Raw genomic sequence first — 27303 nt, 5'->3', positions numbered from 1 at the left:
AATCAGAGAAGCCAAATCAGAGAGGGGTGGGAGGGAGACATGGTGGCTGAGGCTGCAGATGGGCCGGGCCATCCAGAACCACAGAGACTCAGTTTCTTTCTGGAGTGCCTGGGATGTCTTGCAGGGTCAGTTTTAAGCAGACTAGTGAAGGATCTGGTTTATATTAAAAGTATTACTCTGGCTGTCTTTTAGAGAATGGATTGGAGGGAGATAAGAACGAAAATTGGGAAAATCTGTTTGGAGCTTACTGTCGTATTCCAGGTTGGACATGATGATGGGTTAATATAGGGTGGAGGTTAAAGTTTTGGAGAGAAGTGTGTCAGTCTAAGGTACGTATTTGGAGGTAGAGTCCAAAGGGCCTGGTGATGGAACAGCTGAAGTCAAAGCTAACTCCGATTCCTGGTTTGAGTAACAGGCTGATCCCCATTTTTCAGTCTAGGAGACCAGACCTCAAGAGGTTCCAGAACATGTCCCAGGAGGTAGGTCTAGTAAGTGATGTGTGAGGATTTGGGACAAGGCCCATCCAATTCCAGAGACAACATACATAACAAATACACTGTACTCTCTCCCAGTGAATCACAATCCTGCTCCTTTCTAAAAGGAGAGGAGTGGCTGTGTTCTGAATTATAACTCCCTGTCAAGCACAACTCCATCAGCTGCCAAAGAGAAAGTCAATGTCCAGACTTGTTCATGGAAGCATGTTTTGGCCTGGAGCAGATTAGAAAATGTTATTTGGATCACACGCTGGAAATGATGTTGTTCCTTAGATGTCTGACGTACTTGAGCAGGTTCTAGTCCAAAGAACTGGAAGTGATAATCCTAAATATTCGAATTCTGTTGCTAGGCAGAAACCAAGCTGTGTTCTCTCCCATGAGATCAGGAGAAGCTGTGTCATTCCTGAGTTCCTTTTGAGACCTCTCAGCAATTTAGATGACGTTGTCAAGGGCAGTTGTCCTGGAAGAAATAGGTTTACTCTAATGGAAAAAAGAGGAAAATGAAGTAGGTTAGTAGGGACCAGAGCCTCAGGCTACCTCTCATGGCTATAGAGAAGGTCTGGAGAGCACTAACTGGCAGATAAGGATATTGATAGCTAAGGCAAAGTTAAATTAAAAATTGAATTTAAAAAATCTCATTAAATTCAAGTACGTTGAAAACTTAGTTATGGGTGGTGATCCTAAAATACAAGATAACTTCTTGGATATGTTTTGGTGATGTCCTGAGGCTTTCTATATCCTGCTGGTATTTGTGCATCTATAGAATGGCCCCTTTACTTGTACTTTATTTGTAAAATTACAAGTCTGGGGAGAGAGGTAAGATGTGAGAACAGGGGACAATCATGGGCTTACCTCTTTGTACTGATGAACTGTGGAATAAATGGTGGAGTAATCACTGCTTTTCACAGGTGTTAGGATATTTGTTTGCTGTAAAAAATAATCATACATTTGGCTCACACAGACGAAGAGATATTCATGCGTAGATATATTCTGGGGGAAGACAATGCGATATAGAAGGATGATGTCAAAGTTCTTCAGGAGGAAAAGGCTAGAGACTGTGTAGCAAGAGGAGCTGGAGACAAACACCACTAGCTCTCCAACCTGAGAAGTTTAGTGACATTTCCTGAGGCCCACACAGAAGCACAACACCCCAGCAAACCAGTGGCTCAAGACCCAGACAGGGACAGAGGGGCGACCTTGTTGGCAGGTGGTGTGAAGAAAAGGAAGCATTGTTTCCTGCATCCGACTCTACTCTCCTTCCTCCATTTTAAGAACTGACTTCTATACTAGAAGTGTACAGAAGTATTGGATCTTTTGTCTTAGATCTTTACTAGCTATGACTGGAGCTATTGCCTTCTTCAAGTTTGTCCCTTGACTCGAATTGCCTCGTTCTCATGCCATTGGGTTCTCCTCATGCCTGGGGAACTGATAAGTAGGAGGAACACCCGGTCTCAAGAATGGTTCTACTTGGAATACAAAGTACAGCAATAACAGCAGAAGTCCCCTGTGTTCATAAGTTTGACATTTAAAACTAATTAAGGAATATTTAGGGTATTTATCAAAACCTCTGGAACTCTCCAAAGTATAATTTTTGCTAAAGAAGAAGTTAGCAAATTTGCTGGAGATTAATTTATTTGTTTGTTGAGGGTGATTCATCTAGTCTTCAAGAGGGAACTGGAAAGGCAATAGAAACATTTGAACAACTAAGAATACCCCTTCCTGTTACCTCTCTTCATGGAGCCTACCTTGTAAGTAACTGCGAGGGGCTGTGTGAAGGGACATTCACTTGGGGAATCTAAGATTTCTAGCTGGATCATTGCTTCCATGAGTTGGTAAATGCTGAGTTATCTTGGCTTACTTTTCAGAAGATGTATGGTATTATTTAGAAATGTTCACATGCAGGTGCTTTACTTTGGGGGTGGTGGGAAATTGCTGATGTGTGGCAGAGGAGTTCCTGGTGGCTGACCAAGGCCATCTGTTATGTTGCGGGGGGGAAGGGAGGGTTGAAGGCTGTTCATGCCTTTACTGTCTTCTACTGTTGCAAATCCTTGCCCCACTTCCCCTCTTGAGAGACTGCTTCTGAGTTCCCCTATTTCCACTACATCCAGGGTGAGAAATCCCCTGCTACAGAATTGTCTGCTCTGGAAACTCTCAGACTTACATGGGAGTCTGTTCCATTCAGCAAGTATTTACTGCACATTGTGCTCAGGGAAGAGGGAAGAAGATGTAATTTTCACTTCAGGTAGCTTGTAATTAAGCTGAAAAGGGACAAGACTTACTGATGCATCACTCAGTTAGAGGACCATGTAAAGCAGGGTATGAGCAAACACACCACGGGGCTTGAGCCCTGGGGGCTAGCTATGTCCCACATACAACATCCTAGCTCCCGCCACTGCCCCTCCTCTCCTCAAAGGTGTGTGTCATTGGATTAGTCAGATGATTGTGGTGACAAGTTTGTGAATAAAGACTATAAAAACCATGCCAATGATGGAGTATAAAGCTGAAAGGACTCACCCTGTTTGGATGAGTGACACAAGCATACACGGTGTTGCCTGGAGAGACGGAGACATAATCTAAGTTCCTTATGGTCTCTGCTGTTAACACAGGAAGGCACAGTCAGTGTCCTGGTCTCCTGGGACCTTGGCCTACACCAGGGCACTTTTTGGCCCCAAAGAGGCAGTTGTTCAAGGCAATCCTCTTCCCTAGGGTTCATTCATTTTTGACGGTCTTTGAAGTTCTGGGTTGAACCAGAACTTTCTCAGCCATGTGCTCTATTTCTGACCTCATCACTCGGGGGTGTGTGGTCTAGAGGTATCCTAAAGCTTCAGAGTCTCCCTCTGGATTTACATTGGGCAGGGAGCTCCCGAGACCAAATAGCACTGCCTGCACAAGGGCTAGAGAACCTTGTTGGCAAGCGTAATGGAGCCAAATTATGTCACATATATAATATTATTAAACTTCTCAGATTATATTATAAATGATTATACTATAGATGGTTATACTATGGATGATTATACTCTAGATTTATATTATGTTATGTTATGTTATGTTATATTATATTATATTATATTATAGTTGAGAAACTGGAGGCTCAGAAATTTCAACTAACTTGGCACAAAGTCAAACAGGAAGTGATGGAACAGGAACAGAACATGCCTTCTGACTCTGAACCTCATGTTCATCTTCTACACATGATGTCGTTTATTTCTCACCCATGAAATGAGACTCACAGCCAATCTGAAGCCAGAGCCTGTGTTCCTGTCTCTAAATCATACTTTCTTTTTGGACTGGGTCTACTCAATGTTCAAGTCTTGGCTGAAAGAGTGATGGGGTCAGGCAGTTTGTCTTTGGACCTTTGATGCTCTAAACCTGTCCCTGCCCTGGAGTTGTTGGTTGATAATGAACAGGCCATGAACCTTTTGCTGGCACCCAGTTTCTCATCAGCAGGGTGGGAAATGACCCTAATCCCACTCCAAGAAACTCGGTGAGTGACTGGTTTGCATGCTTGTAAGGGACCCGTTAGGTCCCAGAGGGGACAGACATGCATAGTTACAGATCGCCTCCTTTTGCACCGTCTGGTCCATCTGAGTAATGACATTCTGACCCCCTCCTCTCTCATTATCCAGCCCTCTGACCAGCCCTTTTCCTCCTCCATTAGGTTCTCCCCATCTGTTTTATGATTGGGAGCTAAGAGTCTGCAAGCTCACCAGGACTCTGGGTTTGTGGAGTAGAAAAATGAAAGATGCCTGAAAAATAAAATCAGGGAAATTGAATTTGTGAGTGTAGTGAAAGTGGCTCCCACACCCTACCCCACACCCACAGGTGTCTCTCTAGAGGATATGGGGGGCGGTGCTGAAGGGGAAGGGCAGTCAGGCCTTGAGGCTTGGTCATGCATTTTCCAGTAGGACCCACCCTCCTTGGGAAATTAGCAGGTGTGTGGTCACATCCCAGGGGTTGTCCCAGTGGACCATCCTCCCTCCCTTTACCTGTCCTCCACAAACAAACTTTTTTCCTCCAAACAAGTAACTCCACAGTGATGACTATACATATCAAAGTAACCACAACCACAATTATAATCCATTTGGTATCAGGGTGATTTTTCATATTCAAAACACCTGAAAAAAGAAAAAAGAAGTTGCACTTGAAGCAGGGAGTGTTTTCCTCAGAGCCTCCACTGAGCCTCTTCTAGGCCACCTTTGGGGGCTGGCTGGACCCTGGCTCTGGGTAGATTTTCTGAGAGTGGGAATCCATGTGGCAGACAGGACAGGAGCATGGTAGAGCCAGAATGGGGAGCAGTTCTGACTCCCCAAGGACTTTGCTCCTGGGCTCTGAGTGGGCTGGAGGAAGGGTTGGGGGAGGGAGGGAGGGGGAGAGAGAGAGGGAGGAGAGGCCTCTGGAGGTAGTGAGAGGCACAGAGCTGCAGGAGTGTCTGTCCTCTCCCAGAAGGGTTTGGCTGCTTCCCACTGGGCCACTGTTCTGGGGAATCACTTTGGGCAGGAGGGACACACCACACCCCACAGCTGCTCAAGGCTCTCAGAGGGACCTGAGACAGACTGTTACCTTCGCAGAGACTCTGGGTGGAGACAGAGAAGGATATATTGCTGACAGTATTCTCAGCTACACAGGTGAACTTCTGTTCACTGGAATTCCTGGGGTCCCAGGAAATAGTGAGGTTTGCTTCATTTATAGACGTGTTTCCTACAACCTGCCACCTTAAGAAGGTGTCATTTGAATTCTCTACAGAGCAGGTCAGGTGGATCTCACAGGTCCCAATCTCAGACAGCCACGTGTGATTGGCAATTTGTAAGTTCCTCAGTCGTCCTGCATGCAGAGAGAAGACCTGAACTAAGAACAAACGCCTTGGTTCAGCACTCTGTGAAAAATATCATTCCCGCCACAGAATGTTTCTGTATTCCACCCAACACTCTACTGTGTGTTATGGTATGTGTCATCTGTAACTAAGTTGGCCCCTATTGCCTAATTGATGGCACCAAGGTCTGGGGTGACCAAATGATGAAGGGCATCAGCATAAGACAGAGTAGCCAGAGGGAGAAGTGGTAGGGACACACCAGGGTAGCCACCACCTAGTTAGATGATTCTGGGCTTCTCCATTTACTTTCTGGACCCCAGTTTGTTCCTGGTGTCCTTTCTAGCCTTGTACACTGGCCTCGTGTAAAGACGTTTGGGAATTCAGCTGAGGGTCAACTCTACCTTAGCCAGGGCAGAAACCAGTAGATCAGACTCAAGAACCTTGTTTTCTCAACCATCAGAATCCCCTAGCTGGAATAGAAGATAAAAGCTTAACGTCCTTGAGGAACTGTATTTCTCACAAATCTGCAGGAATCCTGGGCCTCATTGTATCAGATGCTGGTTCCCAGGATAACAAAGAGACTCTGATATGGAATGCCAGCAAGTCAGAAAGGGAAATGTTGAGAACTGAAAAACCAGGGAAAGGAGTGAAACTGAATGAGCAAGCAAAGAAGTACAATACATTCAGGCATGTAAGAGAACATCTGCTGTAGAAATTTCTGAGAGCAGAGACCAGAAAATATTGGCTATTAAGATGTCAGTAGCTGTGAATCAACGGGGACATGGGAGTGGTACAGAAAAGGCCACTGACCTGGACTTGGCCTGAGGGTAACAGTGACCCAATGGAGAACTGAATGACTCCCACTGTCTGGTGGGAAGAGATTGAGGAATGCTCTAAGCTTTGTTAATAGACTAGGAGGTGGGACATATGTTGACAGAAAGGAGATTTCGTGTAATGGTAAGTGTTGGATTTGGAGTTAGGAAGACCTGGGTTAGACTCATGGCTTTGTCACTTACTGGTTACGTGACCATGGATACGTTTTTAATCTCTGCAAGCCTCAGTTTCCTTATCTGTAAACCTGGGCAATAATACCAACCTCTTAGGGAATTATGAGGATTAACTGAGACAGTGCCTAGTGCAGCAATGGCAAATATTTGGCATGAATGCCACATTCCGTCAACCTGTGTCCATGGCTGACCTCAAAAATCTATCTTGTTGCCTTTTTCCACTTAATGAGTATAAAACTGCCTACGTGACATTTCCACTTGGATATAATGTGTATCTCAAACTCAACATGTTCAAAAGGATTCCTGTTTTTCTCTCTCAAACCTGCTCAGTCCATAGCCTTCAGCACCCTCGTTGATAATCGCCTTTCCAGACACTCAGGCCAAAAGCCCTGGAGCTGACTTACCTCTTCATCTTATACCATATCAGGATATCCTGGTGACTTTACCTCCAAAATATATCCAGGGTCCAACCCCTTCTCCTTACCTCTACTGCTACCACCCTTGGGCAAAGCAGCAGCGTCTCTTGCTTGGATTGTCACAGTGGCCTAATCGGTAATTGGCTTCTACTGCTGTCCCCTAGAGCCTATTCTTAACAGAGCAGTCAAAGGGATGCGTTAAGCAAGTAAGTCAAATCATATTACTGCTCTACAAAACCCTCTGATGGTTCTCAGTCTCACAGAGTAGAACACAAAGTCCCTGTGATGGCTCTCAGAGCCTTACCAGATGTGGCCCCTATTTCTTTACTGACCTTGTTTCCTATTACTCTCCCCTCACTCTGCTCCTTGGTGTTGGACCTCCTTGATGCTCTTTGAGCATGCTGGGCACAGGGAATGCCTATGCTGGATGGCTCTTCTTTCAAATATCTGCGTGGCTCACTCCCTCACCTCCAAGAGGTCTTGGCTCAAATGTTATTTACTCAGTGAGGCCTATTATGACCACCCCATTTAGAACTCACCCCTGTTCCCTGGCACTCTTGATACCAAAAGGCCCTGAGAAGGGATTGGCATCGAACCTGGGGAGTATGGTTATTGCAGAAGAAGTCATGCTTGGTCTTCTGAAGAATGGCAGAAGAACATTGTCTCAACAAGTATGATGGAGCCTGATATGGGGTCTATTCTCAGACTTTTGACTGGATGTCTCTCTTCTCTCCAGTGTCCTCGCTATGCCTTGATGATCCTGGTACACTGAGTGATCCTGCCTGTAGTGGGTTGAATGATGACACCCCCCACCCCTCGGCCAAAAGATATCCCCATGTCCTAATTCCCAGAATCTTATTTGGAAAAGGGTCTTTGCCGATGTAATTAAGTGAGATGAGGAGATGATTCTGGATTATCTGGGTGGGCCCTAAATCCAATGACAAGGGTCCTTGTAAGAGGAAAGCAGATATTTGAGACAGAAGAGGACATCACACAGGGAAAGGAGGAGGCAGAGACTGGCGTGATGCTGTCATAGACCAACAAACACCAAGGAATGCCAACAGCACCCAGAAGCTGGAAGATTGCCCTCTAGGGCCTCCAGAGGGAATGCAGCCCTGCCCACACCTTGCTTTTGGACATTTGGCCTATGGAATTGTGAGAGAATAAAATTTCTGTTGTTTCAAGCCATCAAATTTGTGGTGTTTTGTTTTGGAGGGCTCCAGACACTAATGAACTGCCCCAGGGCGATTCTGCCCCTTTGCTTGGAATTCCTGTTGCAGACTTTTCTAGACAATCTTTCTTTCCCTTCATATTTACCTGTTCTGTGTCCTATTCTTTTAGGGACATGACTCTGACCAATCTAACATGGTAAATCCACCAAATATTCAGGGGATTCTAGAGGTTCACATGTAACCTATTTGTGGTGACATTTTATTTTAACTAAAGTGCTTTTTTTGGATTCCAGGTCTTAACTCAAAGGACTCTGGGTGAATTTTAGATACCATGGATTCTGGAGTAGATAAGAATTATAGAATCTTGGTGGCCTTTAAAGTTGCCAATTTAATGCTTGAATCTCCTGTACAACATTCCCACCAAGGAATTATCTTAAAGCCATTCATGGCATCTCTGAACATCACTGATTGCTAGAAGGATTTTTTTTTTTCCTAATACTGACTCAGAAGCTGTCTCATGGTTTCCATAATTTTATGTTGAGGACATGAGCCATCTGGAAAAAGTATTGTTAGAAATTAGCCTCAAAATAACCTTGAGTGGCTCAGTTGGTTAAGCATCTGCCCTCTGCTCAGGTCATGATCCAAGGGTCCTGAGATCGAGTCCCACATCGGGCTCCCTGCTCAGCAGGGAGCCTGCTTCTCCCTCTCCCTCTGCCTCTCACCCATGCTTGTGCTCTTTCTCTCTCTGACAAATAAATAAAATCTTTATAAAAAAGAAGTTAAATAACCTTGATAGAAAAGATCTTTCTTATTATCAGCTCATCCTTACAGAGCACTTTCTAGGTAGAGTTCTGTCCTGTACACTGATCACTCCATGGGGTCAGACTGGCCTTTGTGTAAAGGGAGGTCTCATGCCAGGTACATGTCACTCTCCCACTTACTGTCTCCATGACCGTAGGCAGATTGCTGGGACTGACTCGAGGCCTTGGGAGAAAGGGTGGTACCTGCCTCATGGAGCTGTTGTGAAGAATATTCTACAGATACAGGTAATGCACAAGGAAACAGAGTCACAGCGACTTCACTTCTGTTCCTTCCAGTACATTTCAGGTCGAGAAGGAATATTTTAGTGTGTGAGCGAGAGTGATGTGATTTGAGGCCAGGAGTCACAAGACTTATGTTCTATTCTCCGCTCTGCCACTAACTGGCCGAGCCATTGACTTGCTTTTGTGCCAGACCTCAGTGTGACCGCAAATGCCATGTTCTTAACCACTAGGCTACACTTGCTGTCACATAGGATTTGACATCTGTAACACCTTTCAGTCCATACACAATTAAACCCCACGCTTTGACTCACTGAAGATCTGCAGAGTGTAATAGGAAAACTCTGTAGAGGTTTGTGTGGTTATCTGGGCACAGTAAAGTCCTGCGTCTGCCGTTGCCAGGTTGCTGAGTTGTAAGGAGTAGTCCTCCATCAGTTGCAGTCGATCTTTCCGTTTTGGATCAGTCACCAAGATCCGCGAATCTGGAGCAGCTTTTGGCAATATGAAGTTGATAGATTTTCCATTGTGAAGCCAGGTGATGGACTGAATATCCTGATGTACAGGAAGCTTCAGGGCAAGAGTTACCGACTCCCCCAGAACCCCATTCACTGTCAGTGGGTTTGAGCTGTCTTGTGAAGCTGTGTTCCCTGTAAGCACAGAAGGGAAACGGCTATAACCATCCCCCTCTGCCCACTCCCTGCCTCCCACACCCTTTCCCCTAACTCTGCCCGTCTATTAGAGCCTTCTGATACTGAAGCCCAGAGATACCAGGGAGAGAGACAGGGGTTAGGAGAAGTGTTGAAATGGACAATCACAGAGGTTCCAACCCAACAAAATGTCTGGCTTTCTTGGGTAATGGGTCGTTGGCCCAGATGGTTCTGGCCCAGTCCACCCTCCCACACTTGCCGGTCACTCCTGGGTCATGGCCACAATATCTGACTCCAGCTTCTGAGTTCTCTGGGCATAAGGTAGAGGGGAACAGGGAACTGCATCCACCCCCTGGCATAGGCTCCAAAAACCACAAGTCTTTGCTGATGAAGTTTAGTGAAAGTTCAACACTTACTGATTACCTACTACACTCAACATAGCAGTTTTGTGGGGTTTAGAGAACTGATAATAAGAATTTACAGCTCTTCTTATTCATTATTTCCTTTGATGTTGTTATAATTCTAGGAGGCAGCTAGGATGAATATTACTATCTCCATTTATAGATAAAAGAACTGAGGCATAGAAGTTTAATTCATTTTCCCAGGGTTGTCCAGCTAAAGAATATGAGTCAGGATTCAAACCCAACTCTTCTGACTTCAGCTACTTTGTGCTCTTCTTATGATAGCAGAAGATATCTTTTCTATTCTCAAAAAGATTATAGTCTAGTTGAGATAAAACTGATGAATATAAAAATAATAAATATAAAGAGCGCCTGGGTGGTTCAGTTGGTTAAGCATCTGACTGTTAATTTTGGCTCAGGTCATGATCTCAGGGTCATGGGATTGAACCCCACATCAGGCTCTGCGCTCAGCAGGCAGTCTGCTTGAGGATTCTCTCCCTCTGCCTCTGCCTCTGCTCCTCCCCCTGCTCACACACACTCTCTCTATATATCTAAAATAAATAAATAAGGCTTTTTTTAAAAAGTAATAAATATAATTTCAAAGGGACAGATAATGGCCATATTCTCATGAGCCTATCTCAGGGCCATTAATGTTTGAGCAAAAAAGGTGAAATTGTCACAATGATTCTTAAAAAAGATGCTTCCTTAGCATCCTTTGCAAATACTTAGCACTTACCATACCATTTTGTAGTCCTATTAACTCGTTTGTCTAACTGACCATGTCTTAATTATCTTTGTATCTCAGCATTGTGCCCGACATGAAGTAGGATCTGGAAATGTTTGAGTGAATCAGTGAAGAAGTAATTGCAGCCATGACCCCAGCCCTCTCCAGATCTCTTACTTCTCAGGAGAGGATCTGAGCAGGGAGGAACTATCTCTTGAGATCCTGACACTCAGCTAGCTCCTGGGTGAGCTCATGTTTGCTCTCTCCTTCCTGGACTGTGGAAGCTGGGCGCAGACACACCCCAAGCAATAGCCCTCCGTACCACATCTTTCCCATCAGGAGTTTAATGTGCCCTTATTTGTCGTCTTAATCCTTCTACCCTCTAGGAACCACATGGGTGAATATCACAAGCAAAATCTTGAGCAGAGATTTATTTTGCTTTTATTTTTATAACTGATTCCATTTATTGAAAGTTTAAAAACAGGCAAAACAAATCTGCTGCTAGAAGTCACTATAGTGGTCACCTTTGAGAAGGAGGGAGAGAGCAGGTAGGAGGGAGCATAAATGGGGAATTCTGGGGTGCTGCTAATGTCTTGACCTGTGTCTGGATACACAGATTTAGTCATTTTATGATAATTCATTGAGTTCACACTTAGGATTTGTACAGTTTTCTTGCTGTGTGTTATATTTCCTTTCTTTTTTAAAATTTAAATTCAATTAATCAAAAAGAAAAGAGAAATGACCCAAATCAACAAAATCATGAATGAAAGAGGAGAAATCACAACCAACACCAAAGAAATACAAACAATTATAAGAACATATTATGAGCAACTCTATGCCAACAAATTAGATAACCTGGAAGTAATGGATGCATTCCTAGAGATGTATCAACTACCAAAACTGAACCAGGAAGAAATAGAACACCTGAACAGACCTATAACCACTAAGGAAATAGAAGCAGTCATCAAAAATCTCCCAAAACACAAAAGCCCAGGGCCAGATGGCTTCCCAGGGGAATTCTACCAAACATTTCAAGAAGAATTAATACCTATTCTTCTGAAACTGTTCCAAAAAATAGAAATGGAAGGAAAACTTCCAAACTCATTTTATGAGGCCAGCATTACCTTGATCCCAAAACCAGACAAAGACCCCATCAAAAAGGAGAATTACAGACCAATATCCCTGATGAACATGGATGCAAAAATTCTCACCAAAATACTAGCCAATAGGATCCAACAGTACATTAAAAGGATTATTCACCACGACCAAGTCGGATTTATCCCTGGGCTGCAAGGTTGGTTCAACATCCGCAAATCAATCAACGTGGTACAATACATTAACAAAAGAAAAAACAAGAATCACATGATCCTCTCAATAGATGCAGAAAAAGCATTTGACAAAGTACAGCATCCTTTCTTGATCAAAACTCTTCAGAGTATAGGCATAGAGGGTACATACCTCAATATCATAAAAGCCATCTATGAAAAACCTACAGCGAATATCATTCTCAATGGGGAAAAACTGAGAGCTTTCCCCCTAAGGTCAGGAACGCGGCAGGGATGTCCACTATCACCACTGCTATTCAACATAGTATTGGAAGTCCTAGCCACAGCAATCAGACAACAAAAAGAAATCAAAGGCATCCAAATTGGCAAAGAAGAAGTCAAACTCTCACTCTTTGCAGATGATATGATACTTTATGTGGAAAATCCCAAAGACTCCACCCCAAAACTGCTAGAACTCATACAGGAATTCAGTCAAGTGGCAGGATATAAAATCAATGCACAGAAGTCAGTGGCATTCCTATACACCAACAACAAGTCAGAAGAAAGAGAAATTAAGGAGTCGATCCCATTTACAATTGCACCCAAAACCATAAGATACCTAGGAATAAATCTAACCAAAGAGGCAAAGGATCTGTACTCAGAAAACTATAAAATACTCATGAAAGAAATTGAGGAAGACACAAAGAAATGGAAAAACGTTCCATGCTCATGGATTGGAAGAACAAATATTGTGAAGATGTCAATCCTACCTAGAGCAATCTACACATTCAATGCAATCCCCATCAAAATACCATCCACTTTCTTCAAAGAAATGGAACAAATCATCCTAAAATTTGTATGGAACCAGAAAAGACCCCGCATAGCCAGAGGAATGTTGAAAAAGAAAAGCAAAGCTGGCGGCATCACAATTCCAGACTTCCAGCTCTACTACAAAGCTGTCATCATCAAGACAGTATGGTACTGGCACAAAAACAGACACATAGATCAATGGAACAGAATAGAGAGCCCAGAAATGGACCCTCAACTCTATGGTCAACTAATCTTTGACAAAGCAGGAAAGAATGTCCAATGGAAAAAAGACAGTCTCTTCAACAAATGGTGTTGGGAAAATTGGACAGCCACATGCAGAAGAATGAAACTGGACCATTTCCTTACACCACACACAAAAATAGACTCCAAATGGTTGAAAGACCTCAATGTGAGACAGGAGTCCATCAAAATCCTAAAGGAGAACACAGGCAGCAACCTCTTCGACCTCAGCCGCAGCAACTTCTTCCTAGAAACATCGCCAAAGGCAAGGGAAGCAAGGGCAAAAATGAACTATTGGGACTTCATCAAGATAAAAAGCTTTTGCAAAGCAAAGGAAACAGTCAACAAAACCAAAAGACAACTGACAGAATGGGAGAAGATATTTGCAAATGACATATCAGATAAAGGGCTAGTATCCAAAATCTATAAAGAACTCATCAAACTCAACACCAAAAGAACAAAGAATCCAATCAAGAAATGGGCAGAAGACATGAACAGACATTTTTCCAAAGAAGACATCCAAATGGCCAACAGACACATGAAAAAGTGTTCAATATCGCTCGGCATCAGGGAAATCCAAATCAAAACCTCAACGAGATACCACCTCACACCAGTCAGAATGGCTAAAATTAACAAGTCAGGAAATGACAGATGTTGGCGGGGATGCGGAGAAAGGGGAACCCTCCTACACTGTTGGTGGGAATGCAAGCTGGTGCAGCCACTCTGGAAAACAGTATGGAGGTTCCTCAAAAAGTTGAAAATAGAGCTACCATATGATCCAGCAATTGCACTACTGGGTATTTACCCCAAAGATACAAAAGTAGGGACCCGAAAGGCTACGTGCACCCCGATGTTTATAGCAGCAATGTCCACAATAGCCAAACTGTGGAAAGAGCCAAGATGTCCATCAACAGATGAATGGATAAAGAAGATGTGGTATATATATACAATGGAATATTATGCAGCCATCAAAAGGAATAAGATCTTGCCATTTGCAACGACATGGATGGAACTGGAGGGTATTATGCTGAGCGAAATAAGTCAAACAGAGAAAGACATGTATCATATGACCTCACTGATATGAGGAATTCTTAATCTCAGAAAACAAACTGAGGGTTGCTGGAGTGGGGGGTGGGGTGGGAGGGATGGGGTGACTGGGTGATGGACACTGGGGAGGGTATGTGTTCTGGTAAGCGCTGTGAATTGTGCAAGACTGTTGAATCTCAGATCTGTACCTCTGAAACAAATAATGCAATATATGTTAAGAAAGAAAAAAAGAAGAAGAAGAATGTAGCAGGAGGGGAAGAATGAAAGGGGGAAATCGGAGGGGGAGAAGAACCATGAGAGACGATGGACTCTGAAAAACAAACTGAGGGTTCTAGAGGGGAGGGGGTTGGGAGGATGGGTTAGCCTGGTGATGGGTATTGAGGAGGGCACATTCTGCATGGAGCACTGGGTGTTATGCACAAACAATGAATCATGGAACACTATATCTAAAACTAATGATGTAATGTATGGGGATTAACATAACAATAAAAAATTAAAAAAAAAAATTTAAATTCAATTAATTAACATACAGTGTATTATTAGTTTCAGAGGTAGAGTTTAGTGATTCATCAGTTGTGTATAACACCCAGTGCTCATTACATCAAGTGCCCTCCGTAATGCCCATCATCCAGTTAGCCCATTCCCCACCCACCTCCCCTCCAGAAACCCTCAGTTTGTTTCCTAGAGTTAAGAGTCTTACAGTTTGTCTCCTTCTCTGATTTTGTCTTATTTTACTTTTCCCCCCCTTCCCTTATGATCATCTGTTTTGTTTCTTAAATTCCACATATGAATGAAATCATTTGATAATTGTTTTTCTCTGAGTGACTTATTTCCCTTATCACAAAACCCTCTAGCTCCATCCACGTCATTGCAAATGGTAAGATTTCATTTTCTGATGGCTGAGTAATTTTCCATCATGTATATATACCACATCTTCTTTATCCATTCATCTGTCAATGGACACCTTGCAGAAGAATGAAATTGGACCATTTTCTTACACCATACACAAAAATAAACTCAAAATAGATAAAAGACCTAAATGTGGACAAGAATCCATCAAAATCCTAGAGGAGAATACAGGCAGCAACCTCTTCAACCTCAGCTACAGCAATTTCTTGCTAGACATGTCTTCAAAGGCAAGGGTAACAAAAGCAAAAATGACATATTGGGACTTCATCAAGATAAAAAGCTTTTGCACAGCAAAGGAAACAGTTGACAAAACCAAAAGACAACCCACAGAATGGGAGAAGATATTTGCAAGTGTCTTATCAGATAAAGGGCTAGTATCCAAAATCTGTAAAGAACTTATCAAACTCAACACCCAAAAAACAAATAATCTAGTCAAGAAATGGGCAGAAGACATGAACAGACATTTCCCCAAAGAAGACATCCAAATGGGCCAACAGACCCATGAAAAGATGCTCAACATCATTCGCCATCAGAGATATACAAATCAAAATCACAATGAGATACCACCTCACACCAGTCAGAATGGCTAAAATTAACAAGTCAGGACATGACAGATGTTGGCAAGGATGCGGAGAAAGGGGAACCCTCCTACACTCTTGGTGGGAATGCAAGCTCGTGCAGCCACTCTGGAAAACAATATGGAGGTTCCTCAAAAAGTTAAAAATAGAACTACCCTATGACCCAGGGTATTTATCCTAGGTATTCGTACTCCTAAGTATTTATCCAAAGGATACAAATCGTACTCCTAGGTATTTATCCAGAGGATACAAACACAGTGATTCGAAGGGGCACCTGCATCCTAATGTTTATAGCAGCAATGTCCACAATACCCAAAATATGGAAAGAGTCACTGTGTGTTATATTTCAGTTAAAAATGTTAGAGCAACAACAAAAACCAAGCCAAACCAAAACAGTTACAATGGCTTATAAGGACCAAAATGATTTGCTCATTTTTATCTCTCTGACCTAATTTCCCATTACTCTCTCCAGACTGGTTTGCTTTGCTCGAACTATGCTGGCCTGGCTATTTCTTGAATAGACTGGGGCTTGTACACTTGCAGTTCCCTCTGTCTGGAAGCATTTCTCCCAGGTGTGCACGTGGCTCACTTTTTCATCTCCAAAAATATTTAATGCACACATTCCCTCTCAGAGAGGATCACTCTTCCCTCATCACCAACACTCATCCTTATACATTCAGCTGCCCTTTTTTGAAATTTAAATTCAATTTAGTTCCCATATACTGTATTATTAGTTTCAGGGGTAGAATTTAGTGATTCATCAGTTGCATATAACACCCAGTGCTCATTACATCAGGTGCCCTCCTTAATGTCCGTCACTCAGTTAACCCATCCCCCACCCACCTCCCCTCCAGCAACTTTCAGTTTGTTTCCTAGAGTTATGAGTCTCTTATGGTTTGTCTCCCTCTCTGATTTTGTCTTATTTTATTTTTCCCTCCCTTCCCCTATGATCATCTGTTTTGTTTCTTAAATTCCACATAGGAGTGAAATCGTATGATATTTGTCTTTCTCTGACTGACTTATTTCCCTTAGCATAATACCCTCTAGTTTCATCCACATCATTGCAAATGGCAAGATTTCATTGTTTTTGATGGCTGAGTTATAATAGTCCATGTACATATATTTTATATATATATAATATTCCATATATATACCATATCTTACTATATATAATGTTTCATATACACACACACACACACACACACACCATATCTTCTTTATCCATTCATCTGTCGATGGACATCTGGGCTCTTTCCACAGTTTGGCTATTGTGGACATTGCTGCTATAAACATTGGGTGCATGTGCCCCTTCGGATCACCACATTTGTATCTTTGGGGTAAATAGGCAGTAGTGCAATTGCTGGGTCATAGGGTAGCTCTATTTTTAACTTTCTGAGGAACCTCCATACTGTTTTCCAGAGTGGCTGCACCAGCTTGCATTCCGACCCTTGTACATTCAGCTGCCTTTGAATTTATTTTTCTCCATGATGCTTACCATCTAGCATACTTTATAATTTGAATTTTTTTTTTAATTCTCTCTCCCTTCCACTAGAATGTAAGCTCCATGAGAGCAAAGAAATTTGTGTCTTTTTCATTGTTGTGATCACTCTTGAACAATGCTTGGCACATTGTAAGCACATACTATTCATCCAATGAGTATTTGATGAGGACACTCCATTTTTTCTCTTTGAGGTTCTCTGTTCAGGATATTAAGGAACAGTTTCTCTTTTGTAAGGAGTCTTGGCATACCCTGGGGCCCAAGGACTTCCCAGGAACTGTTGCCTCCCTGCCTAGCACATTCCTTGAAGTCTCCTTTGTTTTTTATAGATTGCAATTATGCATTTAACAAGTAATTCTTTCTACTATTTGCTTAGTTCTATGTTAATTCAGTGAATGAAGCCTTAGAAATCATAGCATTCAGACCATATGTCTTAGATCCCTTTTATGAACCAACTTCCAGGCTGAAGATTGGAAACAGGAATAGGAAATGCTGGTCCTCTGGGCCCACCATGTGGAAGAGGAGCCCAGCAGGTAAGGGAGTAGTTTTGGTGCAGGGAACTAGCCCTTGAGCTAGGATGGGGCTCACCTCTGCATTGCCTTGTACCTAGTGCACTCAATACTAAGTCCTTCTTTCTTTTTGTTGTAATTATGAGATTGTTTTCCTCTCTTTTCCAGAATCTTGAAGATAGGGATTGTGCTTATTACTCTGCATCCCTAGGACTTAGCACACTTTCTAGCTCTATCAATAGAGGTGTGTGCTCTGTGGGACAAAGAAGTGAGCATCGGGGGCCAGCAGAGATGGGGGTTGTCAGGGAACACTTCACAGGGGAGATAACATTGTAGCAGAGTTTTGAATAAAAACAAGAGGTTCCCAGAGCTCAATTATTTGTGATTCTTCCAAAAATGCCCCGTAATTTCTCTGCTCTGTTGTTCCTTTTGCCTGAAATGCCCTTCCTTGCCTTTTCCACCTGGTAAGCTCCTAGTTATCCTTCAAGGATGAGCTCAAATACCTGTTTGCCTCTGCTTTTATTTGTGGGGAGTTTGCTTGGGTACAGGGGGACGAGAAAGGAGTCTGTGACAGAAGAAGAGACAAAGTGGAAGAAGGTGGAGAAGTGGAAGGTAGAGTCCCCTGAATGTCTAGGAAAAAAGAAAAAGGCTGGAGGCACTTAGCTTGGGAAGGTGAAGGACAGAGGTTACAGAAAATGTTCCAAAGCCCTTCTGTGAGACATTGGACACAAGGAGAGCTGCTTCAGGGCCCAGGTGATGTGATTTTGTCACCAGTGAGAAGAGCCCCACAACTCAAGAAATTCCTCAAAGCTTTTGCCTAGCTATCAATTTTACCTTTTAGAAACAAGCTAAAGAATTGCTGGAACAGAAAAAGAAATATTTTGAGTAGGATCCCCCCGCCCCCCCCCCCCGATCCCAGGACATGCCTGGGGAGATGACTCATAAAGTGCCCAATGGTTACCTCAGCTTCATCATAATGTTAAAATCCCTGCCCTGGGAGAGCATAAGCCTCATTAGCATAACATACAATGTATGTATAGGCATGTTTTCTGAGTGTGCATGAGCAACTCTATGCCTGCCCATTACATGCAATGAGGAGGAACTCCCCTCTGCATATTCATCCCAGACTCCAATGAGAGGAGCCTGCTTATCTTCAAATTTAATGCAATCTCTATGCAAAAGTACTAACAGCATTTTTCATAGAACTAGAACAAAAAAATCCTAGAATTTGTATGGAACCACAAAAAACCCGGAATACCAAAGCAATCCTGAAAAAGAAGAACAAAGTTGGAGGAATCACAATCTCAGATTTCAAGATATACTACAAAGCTGTAGCAATCAAAACAGTATGACACTGGCATAAAAAAGACACATAGATCAATGGAACAGAATAGAGAGCCCAGAAATAAAGCCAGTTATATGGTCAATTAATTTTCAACAAAGGAGGCAAGAATATACAATGGGGAAAAGACAGTCTCTTCAACAAATGGTGTTGGGAAAACTGGACAGCTACATGCAAAATAATGACACTGGACCACTTTCTTATAGCATACACAAAAATAAACTCAAAATGAATTAAAGACCTAAATGTGAGACATGAAACCATAAAATTCCTAGAAGAAAACACAAGCAGTAATCTCTTTGACATCAGCCATAGAAACATTTTTCTAAATATGTCTCCTTTGGCAAGGCAAACAAAAGTAAAATTAAATGACTGGGACTATACCAAAATAAAAAGCACAGTGAAGGAAACCATCAACAAAACAAAAAGACAACCTACCAAATGGGAGAAGATATTTGCAAATGATATATCCGATAAAGGGTTAGCATCCAAAATATATAAAGAACTTAACTTATATAACCCAACAGCCCCAAAACAAATAATCCAATTAAAAAATGAACAGAAGACATGAACAGATGTTTCTCCAAAGAAGACATCCAAATGGCCAACAGGAACATGGAAAAAGTGCTCAACATCACTTGCCATCAGGGAAATGCAAATCAAAACCACAATGAGATATCACCTCACATCTGTCAGAAGGGCTAAAATCAAAAGCACAAGAAATAACAAGTGTTGGTAAGGTTGTGGAGAAAAAGGAGCCCTCCTGCGCTGTTGGTGGTAATGCAAATCAGTGTAGCTGCTGTGGAAAACAGTATGGAGGTTCCTCAAAAAATTAAAAATAAAATTATATGATCCAGTAATTTCGCTACTGGGTATTTACCTAAAGAAAATAAGAACACTAATTTTAAAAGATATAGGCACCCCTATATCTTTTATTGCAGCATTATTTACCATAACCATGATACAGAAACAACCTAAGTGTCCATCCATAGATGAATGGATTAAGAAGATGTGGTATGCACACAATGGAATATTATTCAGCCGTAAAAAAAGAATGAAATCTTGCCATTTGCAACAACATGGATGATCTAGAGGGTATAATGCTAAGTGAAATAAGTCAGGCAGAGAAAGACAAATGCCATATGGTCTCACTCATATGTGGAATTTAAGGAACAAAACAAACAAAGAAAAAAGAGAGAAACCAAAAAGCAGACTCTTAACTATAGAGAACAAATGGCTGGTTGCCAGGAGGGAGGTGGGTGGGGGTGGGGGTGGGGTAAAATAAGTGAAGGGGATTAAGAATACACTCATCATGACGAACACTGAGTAATGTATATAATTGTTGAATCACTAGATTATACACCTAAAACTAATGTAACACTGTATGTTAATTATACTTGAATTTTAAAAAATTCACTTAAAAAAGAGAGAAAAAAGGAGCCTGCTTACTCCTGTTTGGGGAGTCACAGCTTTGGAAATTATTCTCCATGTTCTCTTTATTTGCTGCAAATAAAGAAGACTTCATAAGGCAACTTCAGCTGGTGTAGTCTCTCTCTCTATAACTCAGCCCAGACCCGACCTACATTGGTCCAGTAACAAATTCTGGTGACTCAGATGGGAGTCTTGTCCTTCTGAGGTTCTGCCCTCCAGTTCCCCGGTTTCCAACAGGCAGAGCGGAGGGCAGTGGCAGCTGGTCCTGGGCTAACCCATTCAAGCTCCTGGGGATGCGCCAGGTGCGGATTCCTCCTGGGGCTCTCCCTCTTTGGTGCCTATAACCGCCACCAGCATTGAGACCTCCCCTGAAATCCAGCGGCCACACTGAGTATGTTTACTCAAAATGATCTCTGCTGGCATAAGCTGGGTCGACAGCACAGCTTTTAGAGGTAAATTAGAGTTGTCTCCCAAAGTCTGAGTAAATCGGGAAAAACAGGAAGATGGCATAACCTGGGTCTTCAGGAGGCTTGGATGCTCCTGGTGAAATGCGAGCATTCCTTTAAAGACTAGTCAGAGGGTAAATTTGGCTGGTCCCTCTGTCAGGGACTCTGGACACTGTTGTTCTGGTATCCAGTGCTTAGAGTCTGGGAGATTGCCAGACATCTCCGTCCTCTCTGATCTAATATCCGTGTCAAATGTTTATACGCAATAGACTGTTGCTGACTGTTTGGATCACCACCCTGGCTGCTTGGCCTAATGTACCTTGTCCTTCCTTTCTTTTCTTTCCTGGCAATCTGTAAGTAGGGATCCCCGGTTCTCTGGTTTACCTTCCCTTTTACTAACTGATAAGAAAGACACCCCAGAGTCCTTGGCAGTCTCCAAACGTCTTTTAAGAAGACACTGGGGCACTTTCTTTCTCTAGCTTTTTTTCCTAAGGACAAGCCACTGGAGTCTTATTCTGTGAGCAAGATGGTATGACATTTGTATCATTGCTCTTCACTGTAAGCTACCTTTGCAGGTTAGGAGACTCTAAGGAAAATTCCCAGAACACGGGACAAGTTCTATTCCGAGGGAAAGCCCGCGGGCTGTAGCCTCCAGAACTGGAAGGCTTTTGGATACTCCCCTTGGACTCAAAAGCAAGTGATCTCCTTTTGCAACATAGCCTGGCCACAATATACTGTAGAGGATGGAGAAAAGTGGCCAGGAAACAGAACTTTAAAATTCAATGTCACATTGCAATTAAAACTATTTTGTAGAAAAGTAAGAAAATGGGAAGAGATCCCATATGTTCAATGCTTTATGCAACTATATCGAAATGAAGATTTACAAAGGAAATGTAAAATTTGTAAGATAAAGGTGGAACCTAAAACTTCAAAACTACTTCCCATATTAAATCTGATGAAGAACTATTCCTTTAAGTCAGAAGACATAAAGCTAGAAACCATTTGCCTCAAATCCCTTCTACAGTTCCAAGTCAGCCATTAAGTCGTAATAAACCTCTGCCTTATTTCCTTGGTATCCAGATCCTTAGTGACACCCAGACCCCAATTCCTCCAGCCCCATCAGTGCTAACCCCTGATTTCCCATTAACACCTCCCCAAGCAGTCCCCGATGTCTCCTCCCTTACCAGATAGCACTACTAGATTAGGGACCTGCTTCCAGCCTGGGGCTGGAATATTCCCATTTAGACAGGTCCCTCATGGTCACAGACGTCTCATTAATGTGCGTGTCCTCTTTTCAACATCAGACCTGTGCGACTGGAAGGCACACCAGGGGACTATGAGCTGATCCAGTTGAATTTATAAATTTACTGTATATTTTCTATGCACAGTCCAGTCTGGGTGGACATCCAAGCTTTACTAACCATCCTCCTAAAGGCAGAAGAAAAGTCTGTGGTGGTGGCAAAAGCCAGAGAAGGGGCTGAAAGACTATCAGCCTGGAGGTAACCCAGGGTCAGGAAGGAAGACATCGTGGGTGAGAGTTCCCGCCCCGCCCGCCCCCCCGCTCCCCCATCTGTGGGATCAAGAGGCCGCTGACAGAGTTGGGTTACACTCAGGGTGCTTACTGTAAACAGGAAAGGCAATGGAAACAGAATTGCTCACACGCCCCCAAAAGGAGGATGGGCAAAACTGAATCATCCCAGCTGCCCCTCAGCGAAGATGGGATGTGACGGGGCCGTGGGGCTCCCGGGCCAGCTTCAGATGACCAGATCCTCATTTCCCACGAGGAGCCCTGGTGACCCTCACAGTGGGGAGGAGAGTCGGTTGAATTTTCGCTCAATACTGGAGCCGCTTTCTCTGTGCTGAGCACCCAAAAGGGTAGCCTTTCTAACACAAAATGTAGTATAAAAGGAGTCTCGGGAAGAGGAGAAACCAAAAGATTTCTAGAGACTCTGACCTTTGGCATCGGGTCAACATGACGAAAGCACTCTTTTCTTTATGCACCAGAATGTCCTGTTCCTCTTCCAGGAGGAGACATTTTATCCAAACTGGGAGCCGTAATCAGTTGGGAGCAGGACAGGATAGAGACCCAAGTGTCCAGGTCACGGCTCTACTACACAGTCTGCCAGTGTCTGAAGCCAGCTTAACCTGGACGTCTGAGCACCAGGACAACTGGGATGTGCCCGCAGTGCCACACCCGTGATGGTGGAACTAAAACAGATCGATCGGACGCCTGGGTGGCTCAGTCGGTTAAGCGTCTGCCTTCAGCTCAGGTCACGGTCTCAGGGTCCTGGGATGGAGCCCCGCATCGGGCTCCCTGCTCAGCGGGGAGTCTGCTTCTCCCTCTGCCACTCCCCCTGCTTGTGCTCTCTCTCTCTCTCTGACAAATAAATAAAATCTTAAAAAAAAAATAAAACAGATTGATCATTGGCCTGGGGTAAGGCAACACCCCTTAAAACTGGAAGCTATAAAAGGGATCTTCTGGGTAATAAATAGATTCTTGGAGCAAGGGTTGATCAGGCCGTGCAGATCCCCATGCAATACCCCAGCTTACCCGTTAAAAAGCCAGGGAGCAAGGAACAGATTTGCTCAAGGCCTCCAAGCTGTTAATGAGGCTACTCATTAACGTACATCCGGTAGTATTTGATCTGTATACCGTTAGTCAATTTGCCAAGTAATAGTAGATATTACACTGTGTTAGATTTAAAGAAGACCTTTTTCTGCTCCCCACTAGATTCTGAATCCCAAGAATTATTTGCCTTTGAGTGGGAAGGCGTCAGCCCCCCAAGAAAACAATACTGCTGGACTGGTTTACCTCAGGGATTTAAAAAACTCCCCCACTCTCTCTGGAGAAATCCCAGAACAAGCTTTAAGAGTTAACTCTAGAAAAGAGTACTCTCATGCAACGTGTGGATGGTATTCCAATAGCCAGCCTCACCCAAGATATTCTGACAAAAATACTATATTCATGTTAAATGTTCTAGTTAGCAAGGGATATAAGGTATCAAAAGAAAAGGCTCAAATTTCTAAGGAAACTGTAAAATGCTTGGGGCTTATTATTTCTAAGGGGGCAACAAGGTGTTCCTCAAGAAAGAAAAAGCAATATGCCAGCCAGGCCCACCAAGGACCCGCAAGCAATTGCGGGGGATTTGGGGAATGTCTGGGTTTTGCCACATCCGTGTTCCTAACTTTGGGCTAATCGTGAAATCCCTTTATGATAAGCTTCGGGGACCTGAGACCTACCTGTTTGAGTGGGATAAAGCATGTGATCAAGATTTCAATAGACTTAAAGCCCTCCTTTCGGAAGCCCCATCCTTAGCATTACCAGGCTTTGAAAAGCCGTTTGATTTATATGGACATGAAAGACAAGAAGTAGCTATGGGGGTGTTAACCCAAATGCTGGGCCCTTGAAGAGAACGGTAGCTTATTTCTCTAAATGGTCGGACTCCCTGCCTGAGCCACATGCCTTTCGATCAAAAAGGCAGAGAAAAACTACAGGTCAGCCCGCAACAGTCTGGACCCCACACCTGGTCTCCGGTCTATCGGAAACCGAAGGACCTCTGTGATTATCCCGGCACAGACTACTGCGATGTCAGGCCATGCAGCTAGACCCCATGCCACACTTTCAACCAAGCCACCCCACTTCCTGATCTTGATCCACCTACTACCCACAGTTGCCCGGAAGTAACGGATCAAGTGTACTCGAGTCCCAGAGCTGTCCAAAGTGGAGCCTTGTCCAATGCAGAGGAAGGCTGGTTTGTAGGCGGCAGCAGTTTCACAGGAAATGGGCAAGACAGGCAGGTTGTGTGAGTGTCCCTGAACACTCTTGTGGAGGCTAAGAGGCCGGCCCCAGGCTCCTCACCCAAAACGCAGACATAATTGTGCTAAGCAGAGCTTTAGAGTCAGGTCAAGATCAACTGGTACCTATTCACCTTGATTCTAAATACACCTTCTCTGTAATCCACTCTCATGGAACCATATGGAAAGAAAGAGGGTTCTCAAATGCTGGAAACAAAGAAATCAGATATGGCAAAGAAATCCATAGGCTGCTGGAAGCAGGGCAGATGCCACCACAGGTGGCAGGGGGCATTCACTGTAAATGCCACCAGAAAGGAAATTCCAGAAATAATACCGAGAGGTCGTTTGGCTGACACAGGCATGGAAAGTTCTGCTAGATCAGGGGAGAGTTTGCAGAGGCCATTAATCCCTTCTTTGCCTCTTTATCAGTCCACCCCCACCTACTCCCGAGATGAAACAGAGGAGGCAGCAAAGCTGGGCTCCCCGTGGTCCCTGATAATCGGAGACTGGATGACAAAGAGCAGTGGGAAAGTCCAGGCACCCAGCAAACTGTCTGGGGGGTTTCTAAGAGTGCACATGATGCAACGCATTATGGCCAAGAAGCTTTATGCCTGTGGTTAACAAAGATTATAAATATTCCAGGGATGAGAGAGATTATTAAAAGAATAGCAAACTGGTGGGTCTACTGTCAGACAAATAATATACAAGCCAGGCCTCTGGTACCCCCTTTAGCCACGGCAACTCAGACTGGGGGGCAGCACCCAGGGAAGACTGGCAAGTGGATTTTACTCTTATGCCAGTAGCACCTGGGGTTCCAAATACCTCTTGGTATTTGTAGATACATTCACGGGATGGATGGAGGCCTCTCCCTGTAGGACAGAAAGGGCAAATTAAGTACCAAAGGCCTTATCAACAGAGATATTTCCTGGGACGCCTGGGTGGCTCTGTTGGTTAAGCATCCGACTCTTGATTTCGGCTCAGGTCATGATCTCCGGGTCGTGAGATCGAGCCCCACATGGGGCTCCACACTGAGCGTGGAGCCTGCTTGGGATTCTCTCTCTCCTTCTCCCTCGGTCCCTGCCCACCCCCCTCACCCCCCTCACCCTTCTCACCGCCCCCCCGCTCGCATTTCTCTCTTTCTCAAAAAAATTAAAAAGAAAGAAAAAGAGGGATTTCCCTGATTTGGGTTACCAAGGTCACTACAAAGTGATAATGGGTCGGCTTTCATATCAAAGGTCATTTCTGGGGTAGCCAGAGCTTTGGACATCAAATGGAGGCTACACTCTGTGCCTGGAGACCTCAGTCCTCTAGAAAAACAGGAGGAGCTAAAAGAATCTTCTGGAAAAGACCCTGGTGTGTCCAGAAACAGAGCAAAACTGTTTAAAATTATTACCGATAGCTCCCACCAGGGTAAGAGCCGCCCCAAAGAGTAAACAAAAATCTAGCCCATTCAGAACGACTTACAGGAGGCTCTTTCCTGAAGCAGGTTCCCCACTGAGCGGGGAGCCTGACATGGGGCTCCACCCCAGGACCCTGAGAACATGACCTGAGCTGAAGGCAGATGTTTAACAGACTGAGCCATCTAGGCGCCCCTAAGTGGGAGATATATTTAACATCAATTCATATATTGGTAACTTATACACTTATTACCAAGTATGACATATTAAAGCACAATATAGTCTCTTGCACTCTCAACCCAACTTCTGGCCTCCCTTATGTGTCACTCCCATGACTACCAACCGTACACCTAAAGAGACTAGGAAAAATTTATTGAAGATGGTTTTCCAGGAAATTGATAAAATGAAAAAGGCAAAATATATCCAATAAAACATAAACAGCAACGGGGCCCAGAATTTACTCTGGAAAGGCTGCCTAAGGCATTACCAAAAAAATACTTATAAATCCCTTATCTGACTTTGTAATTTCATGATCCTAAAAATTTCAATTTGAAGCACAAGGTGACATGACCATGCTAACTGGTATATTATTTCCTCAGTAAAGTCATATGTGAGAAATATTATGTCTTTCCAGGACACTGTCACCCCAATATGTGTTTGTAATACAGCTGGTTACATAAGGTCTGAAAGTCAACTTGGTTATTTTTTAATGCATTTTAAGAACTAACGACACAATGGGAAAAGGACTATTTTTACATAAAACAATATTAAATCAGCATGTGCTGAGGTGAAATGGTGAGGCTGTAAGAATTTTACAAAATAATAATTTAGAAGTTGTAAATGCTTTTGTTCAAAACTGCAAAAGAGGCATCAGTTATCCTCATTTGCTGGAATCACAGTTCTTCCGAATAACAGCATCTACTGATGAACCTGATTAAGAATGAATAAAAAAATTAATTTAAAAATTGGAATGAAAATAAAATACAAATTGGAATGATTCTGATTGAAACCAGAATACAAAATTATGAAGACCAAATCAATTTGACAGTGGTGACGGAAGTACTGTTATTTGGCTAATGAGAACAAGGAATGCTCCTGACCAGTGGTTTCCAAGAGCCCCGTGCAGATGATTCAGGTGCCATCAGGAGCTGGTTTAGGAGAGTTAGCCCAGTGAGTAGAACTCTGGACCCTGCTCTGGACCCAGAGAAGCTATTTCTATCTGTTTTACCATACACTGAGAATGTGTGAACATCTTTTTTTTTTTTAAGGCTTCATTGTGTTAAAAAAAAATCCTGAAAACCACAGTAAAATATATATATATATAT

At 43.3% G+C, this 27303-nt stretch overlaps 1 protein-coding gene across 1 annotated transcript in view; it reads right to left on the bottom strand.

Moving 5' to 3' along the window:
- Positions 1-919: 919 nt before the first annotated feature.
- SLAMF6 (SLAM family member 6) overlaps positions 920-27303 on the bottom strand; it is a 32743-nt gene continuing 6359 nt past the window's right edge. The window contains exons 2-8 of the mRNA XM_032397290.1: positions 9254-9586; positions 5055-5315; positions 4481-4609; positions 4202-4240; positions 3009-3088; positions 1347-1421; positions 920-974 (exon numbers count right to left, since the gene is read on the bottom strand). Coding sequence (XP_032253181.1) covers positions 927-974; positions 1347-1421; positions 3009-3088; positions 4202-4240; positions 4481-4609; positions 5055-5315; positions 9254-9586 — 965 coding nt within the window. The 3' untranslated portion in view covers positions 920-926. The remainder of the gene's footprint in view (positions 975-1346; positions 1422-3008; positions 3089-4201; positions 4241-4480; positions 4610-5054; positions 5316-9253; positions 9587-27303) is intronic.

Source organism: Phoca vitulina, unplaced genomic scaffold (genome assembly GCF_004348235.1).
Source record: "Phoca vitulina isolate PV1807 unplaced genomic scaffold, GSC_HSeal_1.0 scaffold97, whole genome shotgun sequence".
Classification (NCBI taxonomy): Eukaryota; Metazoa; Chordata; class Mammalia; order Carnivora; family Phocidae; genus Phoca; species Phoca vitulina.
Note: the sequence above shows the minus strand (reverse complement) of the source record. Positions and strands in the feature narration are given on the sequence as shown.